We start from the raw sequence: 19834 nt of genomic DNA on the forward strand, positions 1-19834 counted from the left end.
TAATTAGGTTAATAATTATATTCGGCACATACACTATAAATGTAGCAGCAAAAGAAAATATTATGACAATAATTGAAAGCCAATTTGACAGAAAAATAATATAAGCCTTTTCAGTTTAATAGTTAAATGAATTCAAATACCTGAGACTGGTAGTATTTGTTTACAATAATAATATTAGTACTAAAATGTGTCAAGGCAGGTTAAGATTTGCGTACACACCACCATTCCCAGATCCCACTCGTAAGATTATGTTGTTGCGTCAACCAAGAGTGCCTTGTCACTTGAAATTGAGGGAGTAATATACAACCTTCAATCAATCAACTTGATCTCATATTAGTGGAATCGCCTACATGATTTCTCTCAATTTATTCATCTATGTTTGGGTCCATTTTATCAAAATGCCACACAATTCGGTTTTTAAGGCACAGCTCACAAAAAATGGCTTTAGAAGAAGACAACTAGCTCTTAAATACTTCCAAGTTCTCTAGGTTTCATCAACTTTATCCAAACAGTTTAGGAACACATACAAATGAGGTCGGTAGATGCAAGGAGTTGAGCAACATTACTAATTATAAGTACTGGACCTAAGCATTATTCAAAAAGAAAATCCAGCAAAATATGTAACTAGACTAGGCTAGACAATATGCAATATACCAATAGTGATTAGTGATCCAACATGAACCAGGGTTTATAACATTGTTACATAGTTCAAATTAATAAAAGAGAAATTTCATAATAGTATCGTAGAGTTTAGAATTATAAGTAGAACTCTAGGAGAGAAAAAGGAAAAAAAAGAAAAATCTCACAGTTATTTTAATCGTCTGTCCCAATTCATGTGATGTAATTTGACTTAGCACGGAATTTAAGAACGAAAGATTTGTTTGAAACTTATGGTCTAAAGTAAGTCTTAGATTCTTTGTGCTATAATCATTTGTTTAAGGATAGAATTGGCATTTTATAAGTTAAATTTTTCCCTAAATATAGAAATGTGTCTTTATGTTTTTGGGACCGACTAAAATGGAAAACAGAAAGTGAGTCAGAGTCACATACATCAGAACAGGGAAGGTAATTAAATAACACACCTAAATTATCATATTTTTGTGAGTATCATAGCTCAACTATAACTCCTGTGTATTAAAATGCATTCAAAATATCGCCTTTTCATAAGTTTCATACCTCAACTATCACTCATTTGTAGTAAAACACACCTCGATGATGAACTCTATTGTCGATTGGAAACAATATTTTGGCCAACTCAGCATCCATATGTATTTTAGTACAAATTGGGTGATATCTTAATAGAACACTTGATAGTTGGATACTGAAAAATGATACATTTTTGACAATAAATAGACTAGCATGGTTACCTAGAAAATTGTTGAAGGAAAGAAAAGGGGACATTTTGGATAGAAGAATTCGAACCTTATAAAGTCCCCAACAAGCCCAAACTCATTGTAGCCAAGTTCGAAACAATCCGACCAGAATTCAAATTCGTTCGGCACTACTTCTTCTTCACCTAAGTGATAATCACCCTAACTGGCCGGTGAAGTTGCTCCAATTTACGTCAGAATTATAATTGACTTATTCCAGCAACTATTAAATAAACATCAAAAGAGCAACCCAACCCTCGCAGGTGCCCTTCGTTTGTTACCTGGATCTGGTAGTTAAAGAGAGAATTAGAGAAAGGAGAAAACGGAGATTCTGTACAACTCCACTCTTGGCTATGGCGGAGTTGCGGTGGTCTTTAGAGAGACGTGAAACTGAAGTGGCAGCGTCTGGTGGCGCTCAAGAGGAGGACAGATTCAACTTCATTGATTTAATCATTATTATAATAATAATAATAATTATTATTATTATAATAATATTCATATCATAATACCTGAACTGAAGAAGTATTAATCGATTAAATTCGACATGAAATGTTAGTTTTAATCCTAAAATCTTAAATGTTTTCAAACTCTTCTTTCGACTTTTTATTACAAATCTAATATATTTTTATAAAAATTTGAGACTTGTGAGTATATCTAAATTTAGTTAGTTAAGTAAAAAGATATATATTTAGATTGTCCATAATTCATTACTATTCTCTATGCTAACATTTACTGGTGTAATTTGTATTTTAATTTTAACTATACATTATTTTCTTTACCTAGTTAAACTAATAACTTATTTGAATTTACTTAAGATCAATATTATGTATCTTAGTTTAATCACGAGGTTATAAGTTATTAATGATCAAATATTATAATTTAAATAGATAAAAGAATAATTATAAAAGGAAATTAAGCTTTTGAATTTCAATATTATATATGCAAAATTCTAAATCCATACATATAAGTTTCAAAATATTAATTATCTTACCTTATTTCAATTACACACCTCAAAATTCATAACAAAATGTATAAATTAGACACTTTTAATTTAAATTTATTTTTTCTCTATCTATTTTCATTCATTTATCAATTATTTTTAAATCAATCATATAAAGTATCTAATTTTTAAAATAAATAAATAAATAATATAATTAACTTCAAACCAAAACGACGTCGTACCAACCGTCTTCAAAATTTCGAAAACCCATGATTTTGCTTAACCGTCTGAAAATCTGGGGTTTTCAGAATTGAGACTGTGTTATTATTTCTTCACAACAAAACACATGATACTTTTTGTGTATATGTATATAAGAAATACAAGAAATGATTATTAAGCTTTTGTAAAACCCTAATTCCTATCCATTTGTCCAAAGGTAAGTTCAATTTTGCCTTTTTTTTTCCTTCATACTTTGATAATCATAAATGTGAACTCAGTGTATAGTTGTTAGAATTAGTTTTTTAAGTTTATCCACATTGAATTTAACCATTTTCTGTATTGATTTTTTTTCATGATTTTTGTGTTTTTATTTTTTGGTTGAATTGTTATGGAAATTTGTAAAACATTTACTAGTGTTGGGAGAAATTCACTAAAAAAGGGATTTTTTTTTGTTGTTTTTGTTATTACCCTCATCGGAGCTCTCGCCCTTTTTGCTCCATTGGTGTTCGAACCCATAAACTCAAGGTTGGGTGAGGGTGTTTACTATCTGAGCAACCGTGAATGGAATTGCTTGTGAGAATTTTTCTTTTTTATGGGTTTAGGTTGTTTTTTTCTCCCAAACCTTAAACATTTATTTGGAGCACTCGTAGTAGCTTAATTTGTTGACTACCTGAATTTTTATCTTGTTGATGGGTTCATTGCCCACCTTGGAATCTGCTCCCCATTTTTTTGAACAATAAATATGTGGAGCACTCATTTGATACCTTTGTGTATATTACTTGGGACTAGTTTTTTTTTCCCTCATTCTATGCGAATGCACATTGAAATAACCCATTTTTATAGCATAGATTGTTCTACCTGTTTTTTTCTCTGTCGAGATTTTTGTGTGTATATCTCTTTGGTTGAATGGTGAGTTATGATTTTATCAAATTTTTTAAAAAAATTTACGGGTGTTGGAGGAATTCCACTCAAAGTTTTTTTAAGAAAAAAATGTTATAGGGTTAATATTTATCTTACCTAAAATATTAATGTTTACGGCATTGGTAATTCTTCAGCAGACCCCACTGTGTAGTCCCTACACGGGGTATGTTGTTGTTGTTGGGCATTGGTAATTTTGTTTTTGAGAAATTTCGCCTTTGAATTATTTTGTTTTTCAAGCTCTTTTGTGGGTGCAGGGGTTATGTTGTTGTTGTAAGCTCTTTTGTGGTTCCGAATTCTTGGTAGAAGGAAACACAACTTCTCTAATATTAATTTATTCTTATGTAATATTTTTTTTTGTTTTTGGGTTGTGTGTGATCTTGTGCTTGGATATGAAACTGATGAAAACCTTCTACTATGTTGAGTTTTTTGAGTTTCCAGATTTCTGACATAGGTTGCATAGATGTTGCATTCAGAAGAAGACAAATGCAATGTGGTATGCCTTAGTTCATGTTCTGTTACTCACTATTTCTTAAGCATGTTGTAAATTTATAAGTGTGATGTTGCATGGACTTAGTTGGTGTTTGGCCATGAGTATTTTTACTTTTTCCAGAGTTCAATTTGTAAATCATGTTTGGAATAAAAATTTGTAAAAATTTCGGAATTTGAGGAACACCAAAAAATTATTTTCACTCTAAATCACTCACTACATTTAAAAAACAACTCCAATTTGTATTTCTGGACAAACAAAAACATCATTTTTCACTTTGAAACAAAAATTACTTATTTCAAATACTCGTAATTTTCATGACCAAACAAGCCCTACTGTGTGATTTGTATTTCTAAAGTACCTGCTCAAGCGACAATTAGAGTAAGGGAAAGGGAGAAATAAAGGAAGATCACTAAAGGAGATCTTAGAATTAGAAAGAAAGACACAATGGTCGTACTTTGTTTACATCATGTGAAGCCTGAAAGAACATGCAACTTGACACAAGACAATATTCACTTTGGAACTCATCATGACCCAAAAGACCAAGTCATGATGACATCTAACCCACCAATAGGTAAGCCAACCCTAATCCAAACTGAATATTCATCGAAAAACAGAAAATAAAGTAAAGAAGTAACAAAAGTAAGTCTTAAAGTCAAGGTTTCACAATATATACATATATATGATATTTGATTTGAACAACCACAACTTACTCATTATATTTGCTAGGATACAACAACAGCTTACCCATTATATTTGCTAGGATAATACTGTATAAAAATGTTTATGGAGCTTGTATAATAAATGCATCCCCTTTGCTTATGTATTAGTGATTTTTCATTGCAATATGCCATTCTATATTTCTATTTACATCAAGTAATGAGGTGAATTATTTCCTTCTTCTTTTTTGCAGGTTCAACTGCCAGAAGGAGTAACACCATTTATTTATATTACTCAAAATGAGTTTTTAGGGCGAAAGTGAGCTTAAATCCTTTCTTTGCTACATAAAATGATCATCTCCCTGCTAGTTAACGTACTCTTTGTCTCTTTTTTTAATAATCTTTAAATTTTGAAGCTCATGTTCATACATTTGTTGCTTAGTCTTTTGAATTATTGTGACATTGTTCGCAATTGTGAGTACCACTTGCATGGCGTATTGATTTTAGTCATGGTCCAAAAAGTTGGTTCGGGTATCTAAGATCTGGATACTATAACTATGCGAAAGAGATTGGTTATTGCTATTATTCTCACTTCTAAGACACAAATTTTCATAAACCATTGATTAAAAGAAATAGAGATTAAACTTTGATAAACTATTGTACCTTGTTCCGTGGCAAGCTTAAAAGGAAGAATTTTCGTTGAGTTGAAACTAATGTTTTCTAATGCATATGTTTCATCTTTTTTTCTTGTTCTATAAAGAGGAGAAACAGAAAAGTAGTTTCTTTCTGTGATAGAGAAATAAGTTTTTGTTTCATTCCTTGCATATTTTGTGTCCTACTTCTTAATTATGTGATTTATAGATTTTTGGCTTTCAAGATTGAAGCTTCTGATGTCTTAACTTGAATCCCAAAAAATTACGCAAAAAAAAAAAAGAAAAAAACTTGTGCCCTAAAAGCATATACCTAGGTTAGTTGACCTTGATTTGGAGTTGAATGGTTTTCAATTATCACTCATCTTGTCTATAGTTAGTCAATTTTAATCGGAATGCTCTAATATCTTACAGGCATAAGAAACTGAAAGAGGATGATATTGCTATCTGTGAATGCAAATATGATGCAAGTGTTCCTGAAAGTGCCTGTGTAGAAAGATGCTTGAATGTAATAACCAACACTGAATGTACCCCGGGTTACTGTCAGTGTGGTGCAACTTGCAGAAATCAGGTAAATATGATTTGTGTAATGAGTTGAACATTTCTATGATGTTTCTCATATTAGTTTACTTTTACAGAGATCTTATCAATTTCCAACTTACAACAGATTTTATGGGTAGTGCCTCAAATTTGTGTTACAATTACAGGTTGAGAAAGAGAGTGAAAGTAGTGGTATTTTAGAACCTTCATGATAAGCTCAAAAAGGTCATGTTATGCATTACCTTTCCTAGTGTTAATTTATAGCTCTTCATTGTTGTTAATATGATTTCATTAGCTCTGTTGAATGATATTTACACATTTATTTGGATGGGTATATAAATTTCACAAAAACACTTCTTTGGAACTATAGAAGCCAAAAGGCGAACTGGTTATATAGGAGCACTCAAGTTCTTTCCTTCGATCGACGACCTAGGATAGAGTCCCAACTCCAGTAGTTTATCTTTTCTGGTTGATGCTTATATAAAAAAAGAACTAAAAGCTATCCTAAAAGATAATGATAAAGGAATAAAAGAACAGAAAAAAGATGCAAATAGTGAGAAGTTTTTATGCAGTCCTGAAACTATTCAACCAAGAACCTGTCAAAATACATTTCTATGACCATTCTTACCATAACCCATTTCTAAAACTAGGTTTAAACCATCTTATTGTGCAGTCTTCCACTTGATGCTCCTCGTATATTTCATGTGATGGAGCTTTATCCAGTTTCTTATCTTGTCAACTTTCCATGCTTTACTTCTATAATTTCTTCTTTAGCAGTCTCCTAATGCTGCCCTTTTCTATTGCGCCTCATGGGACTTTTCATACCTAAGTAGAACTTTGACTATTATTTTATGCACTTCCTCCCTATCAACCACTAAGACAGCAAGAGCTTCATATTAATTTGGCAAATGGAATTTCTAGATGTCTAGAAGAAGCTAATCTTTTTCTCTGAATAATTTTTTTTTGACAAGTCTGCTATCAAGTAACCTTTATCTTAGTATCCTCCATCATGGTTTTTTTCCCCTCATGCACCCTCTTGAGATGAATCATCAGATTGGAGGCCTAAGGCAAACTGTTTTCCTGCATCTGTTGTTGTATGAGTGCCCCTTTATTGCTTCTCTTCTTTCACCTTTCCTGGGATCAGCCTTGCTCACTTTGGGCCGATTCTGTACTGTAATACCATCTAGAAGTACAGGTTTATTCAACAATGTTTGTGGTCATGGCCTACTAGTGATTTCGTTTTGTGTGGGCTAGGAGCAGCCCTCATATTCTTTGATCCATAACTTCACATGTTGGTTCTTACAAGTGATTGTTTTCGGATCTTTTTCTTATTTCATTTCTTCTTGGTGTTAGGAAGTCTTAAGTCATTAATATTTCAAGCTCGGACCGTATGTCCACTCCATGTCATAGACCTCTCTACTTTTATATTTGAATCCATTTTAATCATCATCACATCATACTATACTAAAAGTGGGAACTTTCTAAGTTATAAGTTAGATTACACAAATACTCTTTAAATATTGAAGGACCAATTTATCCTCTCCTAACGATAAAATTACCTCCATTAAATAATTAAGTAATAACTTGTATTCCATCAATTTTTCGGTTTAATTATCTTGTCTAAGCAACCTTAATTGTTTGTTGTTTTATATTCCATGAATGATTACTTTTAATTCCATCAGATTACAAGCCCATTCATCTACCAAACCTATACTTACTAATGGGGAACAATTAAGGGAGGAGGTTAGGGATGATGTAGAATGTCAATTGTTATTTCTCTCAAAAGGCAGATAATTTGAAAGATCACGTTCAATGGGTTTCTTAATTAGCATCACACCAAATTCATATTAATAGTTCCAAATGACATTGGAGAAGTTATTATTTAACTGCTATAAATTAGGAACTTACCTATTATCAAACTCCAAGTTGAGATGAAAAGGAGGAGGAAGAAAGCAAAAGAAAAGTTGAGTGCAGGTAGAAAATAAAAGGAAAACAACTTCATTACACACAGAAGTATAAGACTTCTATAGTTCTCTCCTTTCTTCGAGGTTCGAGCTATAACACATAATGGAAGTTGTGTAATAGCTATTTCATGTTGAAAGCTTTTTAATTGGATGTCTCTATCTCCTTCCAAAATGGGAATTCTTGAATAAAAAACTCAAAAATTTCGGTTGTCTACTTGGTTTTGGATTGGATGTGGACAATATAGTTTAACATTTAAGTCAAACAAGCTTTCTACTGTATATTTTCTTACTAAGTAATCGAATGTAGAATGATCCACCCGCAACTGTTGTTTACTCTTTCTTTACATTCCAAAGTTTTAGCACTATATTTTCTTATTTATGAATTGATTTTATTGAAGATTGTTAACATTGGCACATTAGTAGCCCTGATGTTTAAGTTGTCACAATTGGTCATTTGAAATTACAATGTCTAAGTTGATCTTATATTAAGGTTTAAAGCCCTAAAATAATAAACAGATTGTATAATAGATGTGGGGTACACGCGCATAGCGCGTGCCCAGAGACTAATGAAAATGAAAATCTGGGAGTGTTTGTATGTAAGGCAAAAGCAATACATTTTTTTACAAGTGAATAATTTTATTAGACACTGTCCAGCATAATGAGAGCGCTGGAGTCGATAATTACAAGGTAGAAAAATATCAGAACCTTACAATGTTTGTAATGAGGTGACATAGTCTAACATGGGTACTACATCATGCACATCTGCCGTGTTGCACGTCTAACATGGCTTATACAAATGTCACATCGTTTAGCATGTCAAGTCAATATTTCATGTTAACTAACCTTTTTAGTTATTTCACGCTAGCAAATCTGTCGAATCAAAATGTTAGCTAAAGATTCTAGAGATCAGGTAAATGGTAAGAGTGGAACATATGATCTTTAACTTGATTGTGGTAGTTAGAATGCATCTAGATTTGTTGTATGTGTATAGGATTTATTATACAAATTTTTATATGAAATATTCTTAATGGAACGTCGAGGTGTAGTATAGTGGTTAATGAAGTGGGTTGAGAAGCATGAGGGCTTAGGTTCAAAAATCAGCAGCAAAACTACTTGGTGACTTCTTCCATGTGATCAAGCCTTGGTGGGCTAAATTACCTGGTACTGTTCCTAGTAGGTGATAAAAGGTACCTCATAGAATTAGTCGAGGTGTACACAAGCTGGGTTGAACACCACAGTTATTTAAAAAAAGGAATTTTTAATGGTTGTACTATTAGGCATCCTTGTGACTAGGAAATATTCTTTATTTTGTGTAGACTATACTCCTAAAGGAGCTCCATTGTATGTTGTGTAGATTAAGAACATCTGTTGACTATTAAAAGTACCATATGTTGCTCTTTCTAGAGATTTATGTGATATGAGGAAGCTGAGCTATATAAAATTTTCAATCCTTACCAGTTTCCAAAAAAAAAATCACGCTATGCTCATGCATTAAAGTGTGTCATCGTTGCATATATAATACCCTAGAGAGGTTATGTCTATCTGTAACAGTGAATGGTGACTCATTTGTTCCAAAGATTTGATTGTAAGAATGTTTTCTGGAAAGGTATGATATTTGGGTTTGAGTGATCTTTTGTGATAAAATGCAACTATTGATCTCTATATTTATACATCAGTTTATTTCATCGGGTTATGATTAAAAGCTGCTTCAGAATAGTGGTTTATCTATCAGATACACTGAGAAACTGGGATCTCTGTTTTTTCGGACTTGCTTTGTTCTGAGCACTTGATGTATGGCATAATCGCTCCTAGTTATTCTTTTATAAACAAAAAATACAATTAAAAATAATTGCTGTTTGTTGTTTAGTTTTTCCCTATTGAGAATTTTCTTCACTTAAATTTATCCTTTCATCTACTGCGAGGAATTGTAGTTCCTTGTATGTAGTTGATTGCTTCAATAACTAATGGAGATTACTAAGTGCCGTTTCTGAAAGTGACAGTGAGTGTCACTCAGATAATTGTGGGTACATTATTTTGAAGTGTTTTGCTTGCTGTCCACAGAGATTCCAGAAATGTGAATATGCAAAAACTAAGTTGTTCAGGACTGAAGGGCGTGGTTGGGGTCTTTTAGCTGATGAGAATATAAAGGTAATTCTGCTGAAGCAACATCGCTATTTTATTTTTAGGTGACCATTCATTTGTATAACTCAATTTTGGCATATACGAAAAGATTTTTCATGTTTTGACAGTCACGTGAAGAAAAAATTCCAAAACTAAGCCTCTCAATCATGAGCTCTATGTGGAACATACAGGGGTCTTTGTGCAGTAACTGTACTAAGGCTTATTCTTAATCAGCTGCAATCAACCAATTGTTCTCTTTACATTATTAGGCTGGACAGTTCATCATTGAATACTGTGGAGAAGTGATATCATCTGAAGAAGCAAAGAAAAGGTCTCAGGCTTATGAAGCTCATGGTAAATTATCAACTTTACATATAGTTGTCAATGCATCTACAGATCAATACTATAATTTTGTATGATTTGTGCAGGGCTCAAGGATGCGTACATAATTTCTCTGGACGCGAATCATTTCATTGATGCCACCCGGAAGGGAAGTTTTGCAAGATTCATAAATCATTCATGGTAAGTGCGGAAGTTTTGCAAGATTCATAAATCATTCATGGTAAGTGCTGAAACGCCAATTGTCAAAGATACAAATCTTGGTCAGTAAGTGGCAAATTATTATGGTTAGTTGGTGTTGCTTGAGAGTACTTATACTGTGTTCCTAAATTACCAGCTGGCCAAATTGTGAAACAAGGAAATGGACAGTGTTAGGGGAAACAAGGGTAGGAATATTTGCAAAGCAGGACATATCTATTGGAATGGAGCTGGCATACGACTATAATTTTGAGTGGTATGGGGGTGCAACTGTTCAGTGTCTATGTGGAGCTGTAAACTGTTCTATATTTCTGGGTGCCAAGTCTCAAGGATTCCAGGTAACTTAAGTTTCTTATGAATTGTTATATCTGGAATGCCTTTGTAGCCTCATTTCACTTATTCCTTCTTACCAAGAATATAGACAACAAAATGCTTAATGACTTATGCCTATAGATTGAATTAGCTAGTCACATACTACAATCTGCAAATAACATGTTGTAGTATGGTGTATCCTTACCGACCAAAGTCTTTTTTTCTGATCAGTCTGTTCTTTAATGCCGGGTGTTAAAATTGATGCAAAGTTATGACATTTTAAAAGAATATATCTTGTTCTTGTCTATTGTTTCAGTGGAAGTGTCATCTTCTTTTTGTTAAGATCTTGTGCTTCTCAAATGTGAAGCTCTGGATATATCATCATTTTCCGTTACTTCTTTGCATATATCTTCTTCTCATCCAAGGGCCTAAATACACCACAATACAGTGACCTTGAATTTTTATAGGATAAATAGCATGTTGCTTTTGAGGCTAAAAAGAAAGTAATCCAGGATAGTGCTTATTGCACTGATAAAAAGAAAAAGATAAATGCTTATAGCTTATTATGTTTGAATCTTGAGCACAAAAATGGAATATGTAGTCGATGTCTTCTTTGCTTTTCTCATTTAAAGCTTGGTTGATCAATGAGATCATAGATTCTATTTCTTGTTGAAATTGATAAGCCTCACTGTTGAAGTGTTTCAAATTAGCATGTAAACAAAATTGTCACTATCTTTCAGGATGATAGGATTGCATTCTAATCCTGAGACATTGAATACCCAATCTTAAGGGGTTTTAAATTACCACACTGGACATAGATTTCACAGTTGATTTGAGATTTTCTGAGGAGGAACTATAGTTCCAGCTATAACGTAAATAGTAGAACTAAGTTATTCAAATGAAATTTTATGAGAAAGATTGTGGTAAAGGTGCTCATTTTGGCAACATATCAAAGAAAGGGGAGGAAAGAGCTGCTGCTTGTTGGCATATGCTTTCTTCTGTTCTCTAAAACATAATAGATGCTTCTAAATTCGAAATATGTTTTATCAGACTCATTTCTTATTCTTTTTTTTCTCTTTCTATCTTTGCTCAGGAGTACAACCATGTCTGGGAAGATGGGGATGTCAGGTAATGCTCAACTTGGTTTTTTTAAGTTTGTGTTTGTACAATTTTTAAGGTTCTGGCTCTGTTAACTTGATTTGCTTTGATCTGTTAATGACTTTATGAAATAGGATGTGGATCTGTAGACTCTTATAAGTAATGAAACTTTAAACCTTAAATAAAGATGTCTACAGGCTACAGCTGTGTTAGATTGATTCTTTTATCCTCATGTATTCTTCCTCTTCTTCTTGTTATTCTGTTTTTTTTGGTTATTGATATGTGTGCTCTTCCTTATGTTGTTATTGTTAACACAATAAACAAATCAATGTTTTATTGTGAATTACGGAAAAGAAAGTGCACTTCTGAATTCACAATGAGACTTAATTATTTTGAGAAGACTTGAAGTAATCTTGCATTCAACGTATTGTTCTAGATCTTCGAAGTTTTGGATTTATCTCGAGAAACATTAGTGATACCATTCGAAGCTCAGTAAGATACATAAATGTGACTGACAATGGCTTTGTAAGAGATCTGGCATGTTTTATTAGGTGTCTAATGTCTTTCCATAAGCAAAAGTATGAGTAGAGCTGCTCTTTCCCTGTTCTTAATCCCACTTCTTATGTCCATCAACAAGAACCCAGCCTCTGGTTCAATCGATAGATAGACCGAAAATGATATTTCTGGATAAAATTAAGAGACCTTTCCTTTCCTTACTTGATTTTTTAATTGAATAAAATCTTAGGAAAGGGAAAGCTCAAATGATATTATAGGATGGGCTTACTCCTCGCTGCTCTATGATTTATTATAGTCATTCTATGTTCCCCACCTAGTAGCTAGCCTTTCGTTTCCTACTTGTAAGAAAAATGTATGGCATTGAGAGAGCACACAAGGGTGTGACTCTAGTGGTCAATGAATTGGGGGAGATCGATGAAGTCTTGGGTTTAGGTTTCCAATACCTTGTTGGACAGAGTTACTCAGTGCCTGTGTTGGTGGGAGGTAGTAGGTACTTGGTGTAATAAGTTGATATTCATGTAAGTTGACCCAAACACCACCATCATTTAAAAGAACAAGAAACATGGTGAGGAGAGAATATGCTGTTTTCTGAAATATTACATGTTTAGGTAACAAGGGACCGGTCAAACAATATAGCAAGGTGAAGCTTGTTAGCTTTTGGTTCATTGTTGAATGACTTGATCTTGATTTTATCACTAAATGGTATAACATGAGGCAGTTCACTTATTTGTCAACAGTGATAAGAAAGAAATTTTCAGGTAGTGAGTTCCATCAGAGAAAATTGCCTAAGATATTATAATTTGGATTCTACAGCTTTTACTCATTTCCTTCTAATTCTTGGATATTTATCTTAATCTGGCTTTCTTACTGCAGATATACAGTGGAGGAAGTTCCACTTTATGACTCGGCAGAGGATGACTCTTTGCCAGTGATTGCTGGAACTGGTGGAGGAAATGAGCAAACTAAAATATTGAACGACAGTGAAGGGTCTACACTCAAGTTGGAACCAAGTAATACCACATGTAAGAGTTTTAATATTGGATCTGGTTCAACACCGAAGAAGAAAGCCCAACACCTTCCCAAGCGGAAGGTAAAATCTTCCAGCCGTAAGCAAGTGAATGATGGAGATTTTGCTAAATTGTTCGCATCGAAGGAAGCACGAGAAGAAGTTACCATGTACGAGGTATGATCACCTTTTCTTTGTAAGACGTCATGATTATAGGCAACTTTATCAACTATTTCTTTCATATTTTTCCATGGGTTGGCGAAGAAGCTAATGTTTCTACTCCCATTTAGCTTTGATGAGCTCTTCTTTAGATAAATATATACATGTAAAAGTATGTTGCTCCAAGGAGTAGTAACTAATATACCTCAATCTTCTTTTTTTTCACTTTATGTTGTTATGGTTATTATTTTATTTTATTTTTTGCTTCACCATGGAGCACATATCTTATGCTGCTGTTTATATTTGTAGCATTCATGAAAACCTAACTGGACCAGAACCGAACTCCTTGATTTTAGGATGATGTGTACCTTCCTCATTATACTGTTTTGAGCAGATTTTTATTTTTTTATTTTTTTGGTGCTTCTCAATTATCAGTGGAGCTGATATCATACCCTTCACTTGGTGGAATTCTCGTTTACCCAACAAATTTATTTCCTTGTATTCTCATGAAGTGCGGAAGCATATTTACTGTATTCAAACAGTATATGCTTTTCGTAGTGAAAACGTAAGTAGCTGCTCATCTCTGTTAAAAAAATTCGGATGGTATTCCTTGTTGATCCTTCCTTATGTGGATACGATTCCTTTCCTAGCAAAGAAGTTGTACAATTTCTGATAATATTTGCTAATCTGACTGTTTAGCCAAACCTCCCACCTTTCTCAGCCTGAGTCCTTTTCTTTGTTGGAGCATTGCAACTCTTCTTAGGTTTTCACATGTTTAATAGCAGTAATGGCATCGTAGTAGTATGTAGGAATTTTCTAACGCGGAATGGTGATGTGTTGAAATTCCTTGGAGTTGGAAATGCTTTTAGCATCTATCGGTGGATTTGGCTCATTATCTACTCTCTAGCACTTGTGAGAGAAGTAAAAGAGACGAGAAATCTTGATGGGGGTTGATGGGTTGGATAGAATACTTCCTGGTAGTTGCTGTTATCATCATGACTGCATCTTCCATGTCCCCCACCCCCAACCCGACCCCCAAGAAAGGGAAGGAAGAGAAAAAGGCAAACCTCCTAATTCTCGCTTTGTGATGCCACATTATTGATCTTTGTCAGGCATGGGTGGTTGAACTAGTGTTGACACTAATTGTAATTTTTCTGAACACTTCTGGCAATGTTTATGCAAGGGATAAAAAATGATGCTGCTTTGTGTAAATTTTCTAAAACATTTTTCCAATGTAATGCAGGGGTTAAAAAATGAAGCTACTTCGAAGCTTAATTCTGTGTATGAAGAAATTCGCCCTACCATTGAAGAGCATGGGCGGGACAACCAGGATAGTGTGCCCACCAGTGTAGCTGAGACGTGGATCGAAGCACATTGCTCTAAATACAAAGCAGATTTTGATCTCTACTTTTCTGTAATCAAGAATGTGATGCACCCTCGTCCAGCAACCTACACCACTGCCGCAGCTCCTTCTGAAGGAGGAGCCGGACCTCAAACAACCAATGCTGAACCCAAGCTGTCTCAAGGAGCTAAAGGAAGTATGTCAGATCAATGACATTTAGTCTGGTATTTGATACCATTTAATCTACAGAAATATTTCGGACAAATTTTTGTTTTAGGGCAAGTCAAGGACATGGTTTCTATGCATACAGTACAAAAAAAAAAAATTAGAACAGTGTATCACTTGACCCTTGTGGGAATTTCATGTGTAACCAACTAACCATTAAACCATTTCTGGGTGTTCACATAGCCAGGGAACTTGTAGTTTTTATCCATTATTAGTGTCCTTGTGGGGAAAAAAAAAACCTTGTGCAGACTTGAACTATTCTATCACTAACAAGTGTTTGGGACGGAGGAAAATGTTTTTCATGGAAATAAGTTATTTTAAGGTGTTTGGTGAGTAAGCAGAAAATGTAGAACAGTTTATGATTTGCATATGTAGTCATTGTTATTTTTCACTTAAACTATTGTGATTTTGGTATAACATCATGTGCGGATAAGTTAACGCGATTTGGTGTAAATGTACACACTTTTTTCGTATGTTTAACTTGGAATCCTGAGTTGTTGCAAATAAAGCCAAGGATGGCAATAAATAATGCTTCACCATCATCTTTGAATGTGTATCATTAAAATTTTACATTTTTTTACTTTCAATTTATAACTCGAAACAATGTTTCTACAATATATAGTTATCTTACTACTCAACAATAATATCAGCAATTTTTATACGTCTATATCAAGCAAGTTCTGATCAGCTATCCATGTCACTCCATTTAAACTTGTCTGATTTGAATAATGTGTAAAAATAAAAATAAACTAATGTATGCACTTATAACACAAGATTGTAATAAAAGATACAAAATAATTCATTGTGATCACACTATTAGACAAAGTAGGACACATCGAGTTGGCACTTAGAACTTCTTTGACTTGTAAAAAAACATAATATAAATCTATTTAAGAATGATCTCAGTTTAAAGTAGAAGACAACAGAAGCACTAAATTTGTAAAACTGGCCCTATGCTGGGCATACGTTAATGCTGAAATATGCATTATAGTTTCCTATTTCTTAGCGCTACGAAATTCGCAATCAAACAAGATATTGTACAGACATTGTACAGAAGTATCACCATTGATGATTGAACATGTTAGAAGGGTTTACTTCTTCCGTGAAACGATCACAGTTGAGAGCAGATGAAGTCTTGAACTGCTGCTGTACCAAGAAGTTCCTTCTCCAGACTTCAGAGCAGTTATTTTTAAGTAGGTTCATCAAAAAGTTGAGCCATTGAACCCAAAAAATGGGCGCTGCATGCAAAGAAAAGGATTTTCAGTTAGACAAAACCTTTACATAGGTGTAAACATGGTCAAATTAAAAAAGACGACGCGAGATTAAAGCACAAGAACCAAGCTAAATGCAGCAATAACTCAAGTTTGTGCTGGTTGAGCATGGATAAGTGCAACCAAAAAGTAGGTTATTAGTTACATGTTTACTTATTATGTACGAATTCAGATTCTAGTGACTTGCTTTGGATTGAGACGTAGTTGTTGTCGTTGTTGTTGTTTCTTCTTGTTAATTAGATTCTACTTAAAAGTAGAGACAATTCCAATAGGATTGTAGGATATTTCCATCGATGCATCCCAATATGGGTAGTTTAACTTAAACCAATCAGAATCAGTTATGAGTAGGACTCCACACATGATGGACAACCAAATTTCAACTGCAAAAGAATATATTGAGGAAACAGTATTGCAGTTTGGGAGTTAGTCGAGGTGCGTGCAAACAGATCCGGACACCACAATTAATACAAACAAAATCAACGGAAGGAAATCTATTCAACCTCAGCTAAAATTAACATGAAAGTTGTTTTCCATATGGATGCTTTAAGTAGTTCTTCTCCACAAATTTCAGAACAAACTTTACGACTAATTCAATATATATACAAATTTCATCTATTTTTATCCCCTCATTGCAGAGTGATCCTTACTAATAAACAACTTGCAATATGCTCAATATATCACACCAACTTTTAAAAACACAAACAAGGTCTGAACTTCGCTAGGGTTGATTGAACTAGTTCTGTTTGATCCTGGCATTAAAAATGAAACTTTCATTGGTCAAGACAAGGGAAAGTGCATTGCACATAAACTAATTCTCTTGCTTTGGACTAAGGAAAGGGTGAGGGGGGGGGTGCATAGTGGAAAACGCAGAACATCATTTTCTTCTTTTTTCTCGTAAAGACTTACCGGAGAATCATAAAACTTTATATAGAATCTGTCGCTGTCTATAGACAGTTTTGTCTGAAGAATCTCTGCAATGGTTGAACTGAGTTTGCCATTTACACTAGGTCCAAGACCTCCAATGGAAATTAGTTCTCCATATGCAGCAGGAGCTTCGGTACCAGCAAATGCAATAGGAACTCCTCCATTCAACAAGATCATCACATACTGGGGAAAAACAAGTAGAGTTACGTCAACATACTTCCACAAGAGTAAATTCATTCTATCATAGTCAAAATAAGAGATAATAAGATTATTGGCTAGTTGCACCTGTATTTAAAATCCAAGGTAAGCATTTCCATCTTCAGGAAAAACTTTATATCAAAAACTCTTAGATAGAGAGATGCTTACTACAACATTCCATTCTAAACAAACTAAACTTGCATAGCATAAGCTCTCCTTAAACCAATTCCCTATTCATATATTGAAACTCTGGTCCTTACAATCAGCAATATGAAAAATAACCTATCGTTTAAGTCACCCCGTAATTGCTGGAAGTTAGTATTCTACATACGGAAGGTGCTAATTTACTTACTGCTGCTTTGGAACGAAGAAATGCTAAGAAAACACTTATATTTACTTTATACTTGCACAAAAAGAAATAGAGTGGATCCGACTGCCATAGTTTTCCACGCCACAAGAATTGGGATCAAAATGTTTATTGGATTCTGCATTTTTAATCTACCAACATCAATGTAATAGAAAACCAACGAAGAATCTTTCAGTTGTGACCCCAAACTAACAAACAATAATTTACAAGCTATAGGCAATGAAGACTTGTTGTTATGGTTAAGGTGGAAGTGCTCAGTGTCAAGTTCAAATCCCATTAAAATATAAATCCGTGTCCAATTGAAGAGTCAATATCCTTCCTACTACCATGTGCTAGAGGATACTGATTTCTTCTTGTTGGTGGTGTAAATATTTTTAGTGCTAATACAGTCTGAATTAACACCTAACTTAGTCTTGCATAGCTAACCTGGTAATTCATTATTTTGAGCAATGGAGGACTAAATTATTCTTTCTACTCATCTCACTTCCCTATTTTTTAAATTTTTTAAAAATATCCCCTTTACTATTATTTACCGACAACATGCCCGCTGTAGTCCCACAAGTGGGGTATGGTGAGGGTAAAGTGTATGAAGACCTTACCCCTACCTTAGAGAGACTGTCAAAGCATTCTGAAATAACTACAAGAAAATAATACAATGATCAAAGTGCAAGAAACCACAGATAGTACCAGACATCTTTGGACAAGAAGCTACAGGATTAATACTTCGACTACTAGTATGGACCTAGACAACTGGCTCCATTACTACGACTATTAGTAACTTCCAAGGAATTTCTACAACTACCTACTAACCTTCCAGCCTAAGTCGTGTCCTCCACAACTTCTTATCTAAGGTCATGTCCCCAATAAGCTCAAACCCATGTAAAAGTTCTTTTCTTTTTCTTTAACCCCATCTGTGAACATGTTCCCACTTAACCACCTCATGACATTCAAGTGTGGTGAGAGGGATAATCCATTTCACTCTTAACCTGAGGTCTCAGGTTCAAGCCTGACAATAGAGAAAATAATATAGGGAATGCTTCCCTCTTTAATGGCCCCTATGCAGCTCCCTTAAATGGAATTAATCGTGAACTCCGATAGCATATGGTTACACTAACCAAAAAAAAAGGTGTCACATGACTTAAAAACCTGTGCTAAAAGAGAATCTTAGTAACTCAGTTGGTTGGCTACCTGCACTTGCACCGATTTCCCACCTTGTAATCCACTCTCCCATTTCTACTTCCCCTACCCCCATGACTTAAAAACATGTGCTAAGGGACAATCTTAGTAACTCAGTTGGTTGGCTACCTGCACTTTCACTGATTTCCCACCTTGTAATCCACTCCCCCATTTCTACTTCCCCTACCCCAATCTCTTACATCCTGATGAGTGGAATTATGTAACTACTACTAAACCAAATTCATTACCAACCTTAAAAAATTAGAAGATACTTACAATTACCACTAAATGATTGATAAGAACTTATCTCAGAGGAATATTATCAAATAGGTAGCAGTCAATATAAATGTGATTGAAAACAGAAAAAAGTTCAAAATAACTCAACTGACTCTGGTTTGCCTATGATTTTTGCAACAGCTTTAGTAGCATCTTTGAGAATATCAGAAGCAATAACTGCATCTACTGGTAAATTTGTGAACAAATTAAGAGTTGGCATTCTTCTTTATTCCTCTTCCAAAAACACACACAAACAAAAAAATTGTTTTGGTGGGAATGGGTGGTTTACAGTTGAGAAATAATCAGTTTATAGATATTGTTGATGGTGGAAAAAGATTTTATCCCCTTCTCAAAATAATTACTCCTTCCGTCCCGCTTCTATTTGTCATGTTTACGCTTTCTGCATGTCAATTTGATTAACTTCAAAATTAAATTAAATTACATTAATTAGATATTTTAAACAAAAAAAATTGATATTTAAGAACTGTGCGAATATAAAATGCATATTTTTACATATCAATATGATGAACAAAATATATCTTAAAACAATAATCAA

At 33.9% G+C, this 19834-nt stretch overlaps 3 protein-coding genes across 9 annotated transcripts in view; 1 reads left to right on the forward strand and 2 right to left on the reverse strand.

Moving 5' to 3' along the window:
• The window catches only part of LOC101253001 (uncharacterized), a 33435-nt gene extending 31472 nt beyond the window's left edge, over positions 1 to 1963 (reverse strand). The window contains exons 1-2 of one of the 4 annotated variants that reach the window (XM_010325019.4): positions 1423 to 1911; positions 1177 to 1321 (exon numbers count right to left, since the gene is read on the reverse strand). The gene's annotated coding sequence lies outside the window, so the exon portion shown is untranslated. Of the gene's footprint in view, positions 1 to 1176; positions 1322 to 1422 lie in introns of all 4 variants that reach the window. The other 3 variants (XM_026031881.2, XR_011210546.1, XM_010325018.4) reach the window with 3 other exon arrangements.
• A 585-nt stretch (positions 1964 to 2548) lies between these two features.
• On the forward strand, positions 2549 to 15463 carry LOC101253298 (histone-lysine N-methyltransferase ASHH1). 4 transcript variants are annotated; one of them, XM_069286693.1, is made up of 11 exons: positions 2549 to 2746; positions 3889 to 3943; positions 4851 to 4915; positions 5661 to 5817; positions 9812 to 9898; positions 10141 to 10225; positions 10300 to 10393; positions 10548 to 10746; positions 11814 to 11848; positions 13208 to 13517; positions 14743 to 15463. In XM_069286693.1, the coding sequence occupies exons 2-11, from the start codon at positions 3911 to 3913 to the stop codon at positions 15052 to 15054; spliced, it is 1377 nt and encodes a 458-aa protein (XP_069142794.1). In that variant the 5' UTR covers positions 2549 to 2746; positions 3889 to 3910; the 3' UTR covers positions 15055 to 15463. The 4 variants fall into 4 exon arrangements, with proteins under 4 accessions (XP_069142794.1, XP_069142796.1, XP_069142793.1 ...); XM_069286695.1 differs by having other exon boundaries at positions 3911 to 3943; XM_069286692.1 differs by having other exon boundaries at positions 2592 to 2746; positions 3873 to 3943.
• A 443-nt stretch (positions 15464 to 15906) lies between these two features.
• On the reverse strand, positions 15907 to 19634 carry LOC101253800 (uncharacterized). The gene is made up of 3 exons (XM_004242751.5): positions 19388 to 19634; positions 17244 to 17444; positions 15907 to 16304 (listed from the first exon to the last, which is right to left on the reverse strand). Exons 1-3 carry the CDS (start codon positions 19496 to 19498, stop codon positions 16269 to 16271), a joined length of 348 nt encoding a protein of 115 aa, XP_004242799.1. The 5' UTR covers positions 19499 to 19634; the 3' UTR covers positions 15907 to 16268.
• Positions 19635 to 19834: the final 200 nt, after the last annotated feature.

The sequence above is a fragment of the Solanum lycopersicum genome, chromosome 7 (assembly GCF_036512215.1).
Source record: "Solanum lycopersicum chromosome 7, SLM_r2.1".
Taxonomy (NCBI): Eukaryota; Viridiplantae; Streptophyta; class Magnoliopsida; order Solanales; family Solanaceae; genus Solanum; species Solanum lycopersicum.

Bases quoted from the DNA above. Each gene is read 5' to 3' on its own strand.
- LOC101253298 (XM_069286693.1), top strand. From the start codon at position 3,911: ATGTTGCATTCAGAAGAAGACAAATGCAATGTG. The intron at 3,944-4,850 runs GTATGCCTTAGT...TCTTTTTTGCAG, and splicing joins AAGAAGACAAATGCAATGTG to GTTCAACTGCCAGAAGGAGT. The intron at 13,518-14,742 runs GTATGATCACCT...AATGTAATGCAG, and splicing joins AAGAAGTTACCATGTACGAG to GGGTTAAAAAATGAAGCTAC.
- LOC101253800 (XM_004242751.5), bottom strand. From the start codon at position 19,498: ATGCCAACTCTTAATTTGTTCACAAATTTACCAGTAGATGCAGTTATT. The intron at 17,445-19,387 runs GTTGAGTTATTT...GTTTTTCCCCAG, and splicing joins TCATAGGCAAACCAGAGTCA to TATGTGATGATCTTGTTGAA. The intron at 16,305-17,243 runs GTAAGTCTTTAC...CTTTGCATGCAG, and splicing joins TAAAGTTTTATGATTCTCCG to CGCCCATTTTTTGGGTTCAA.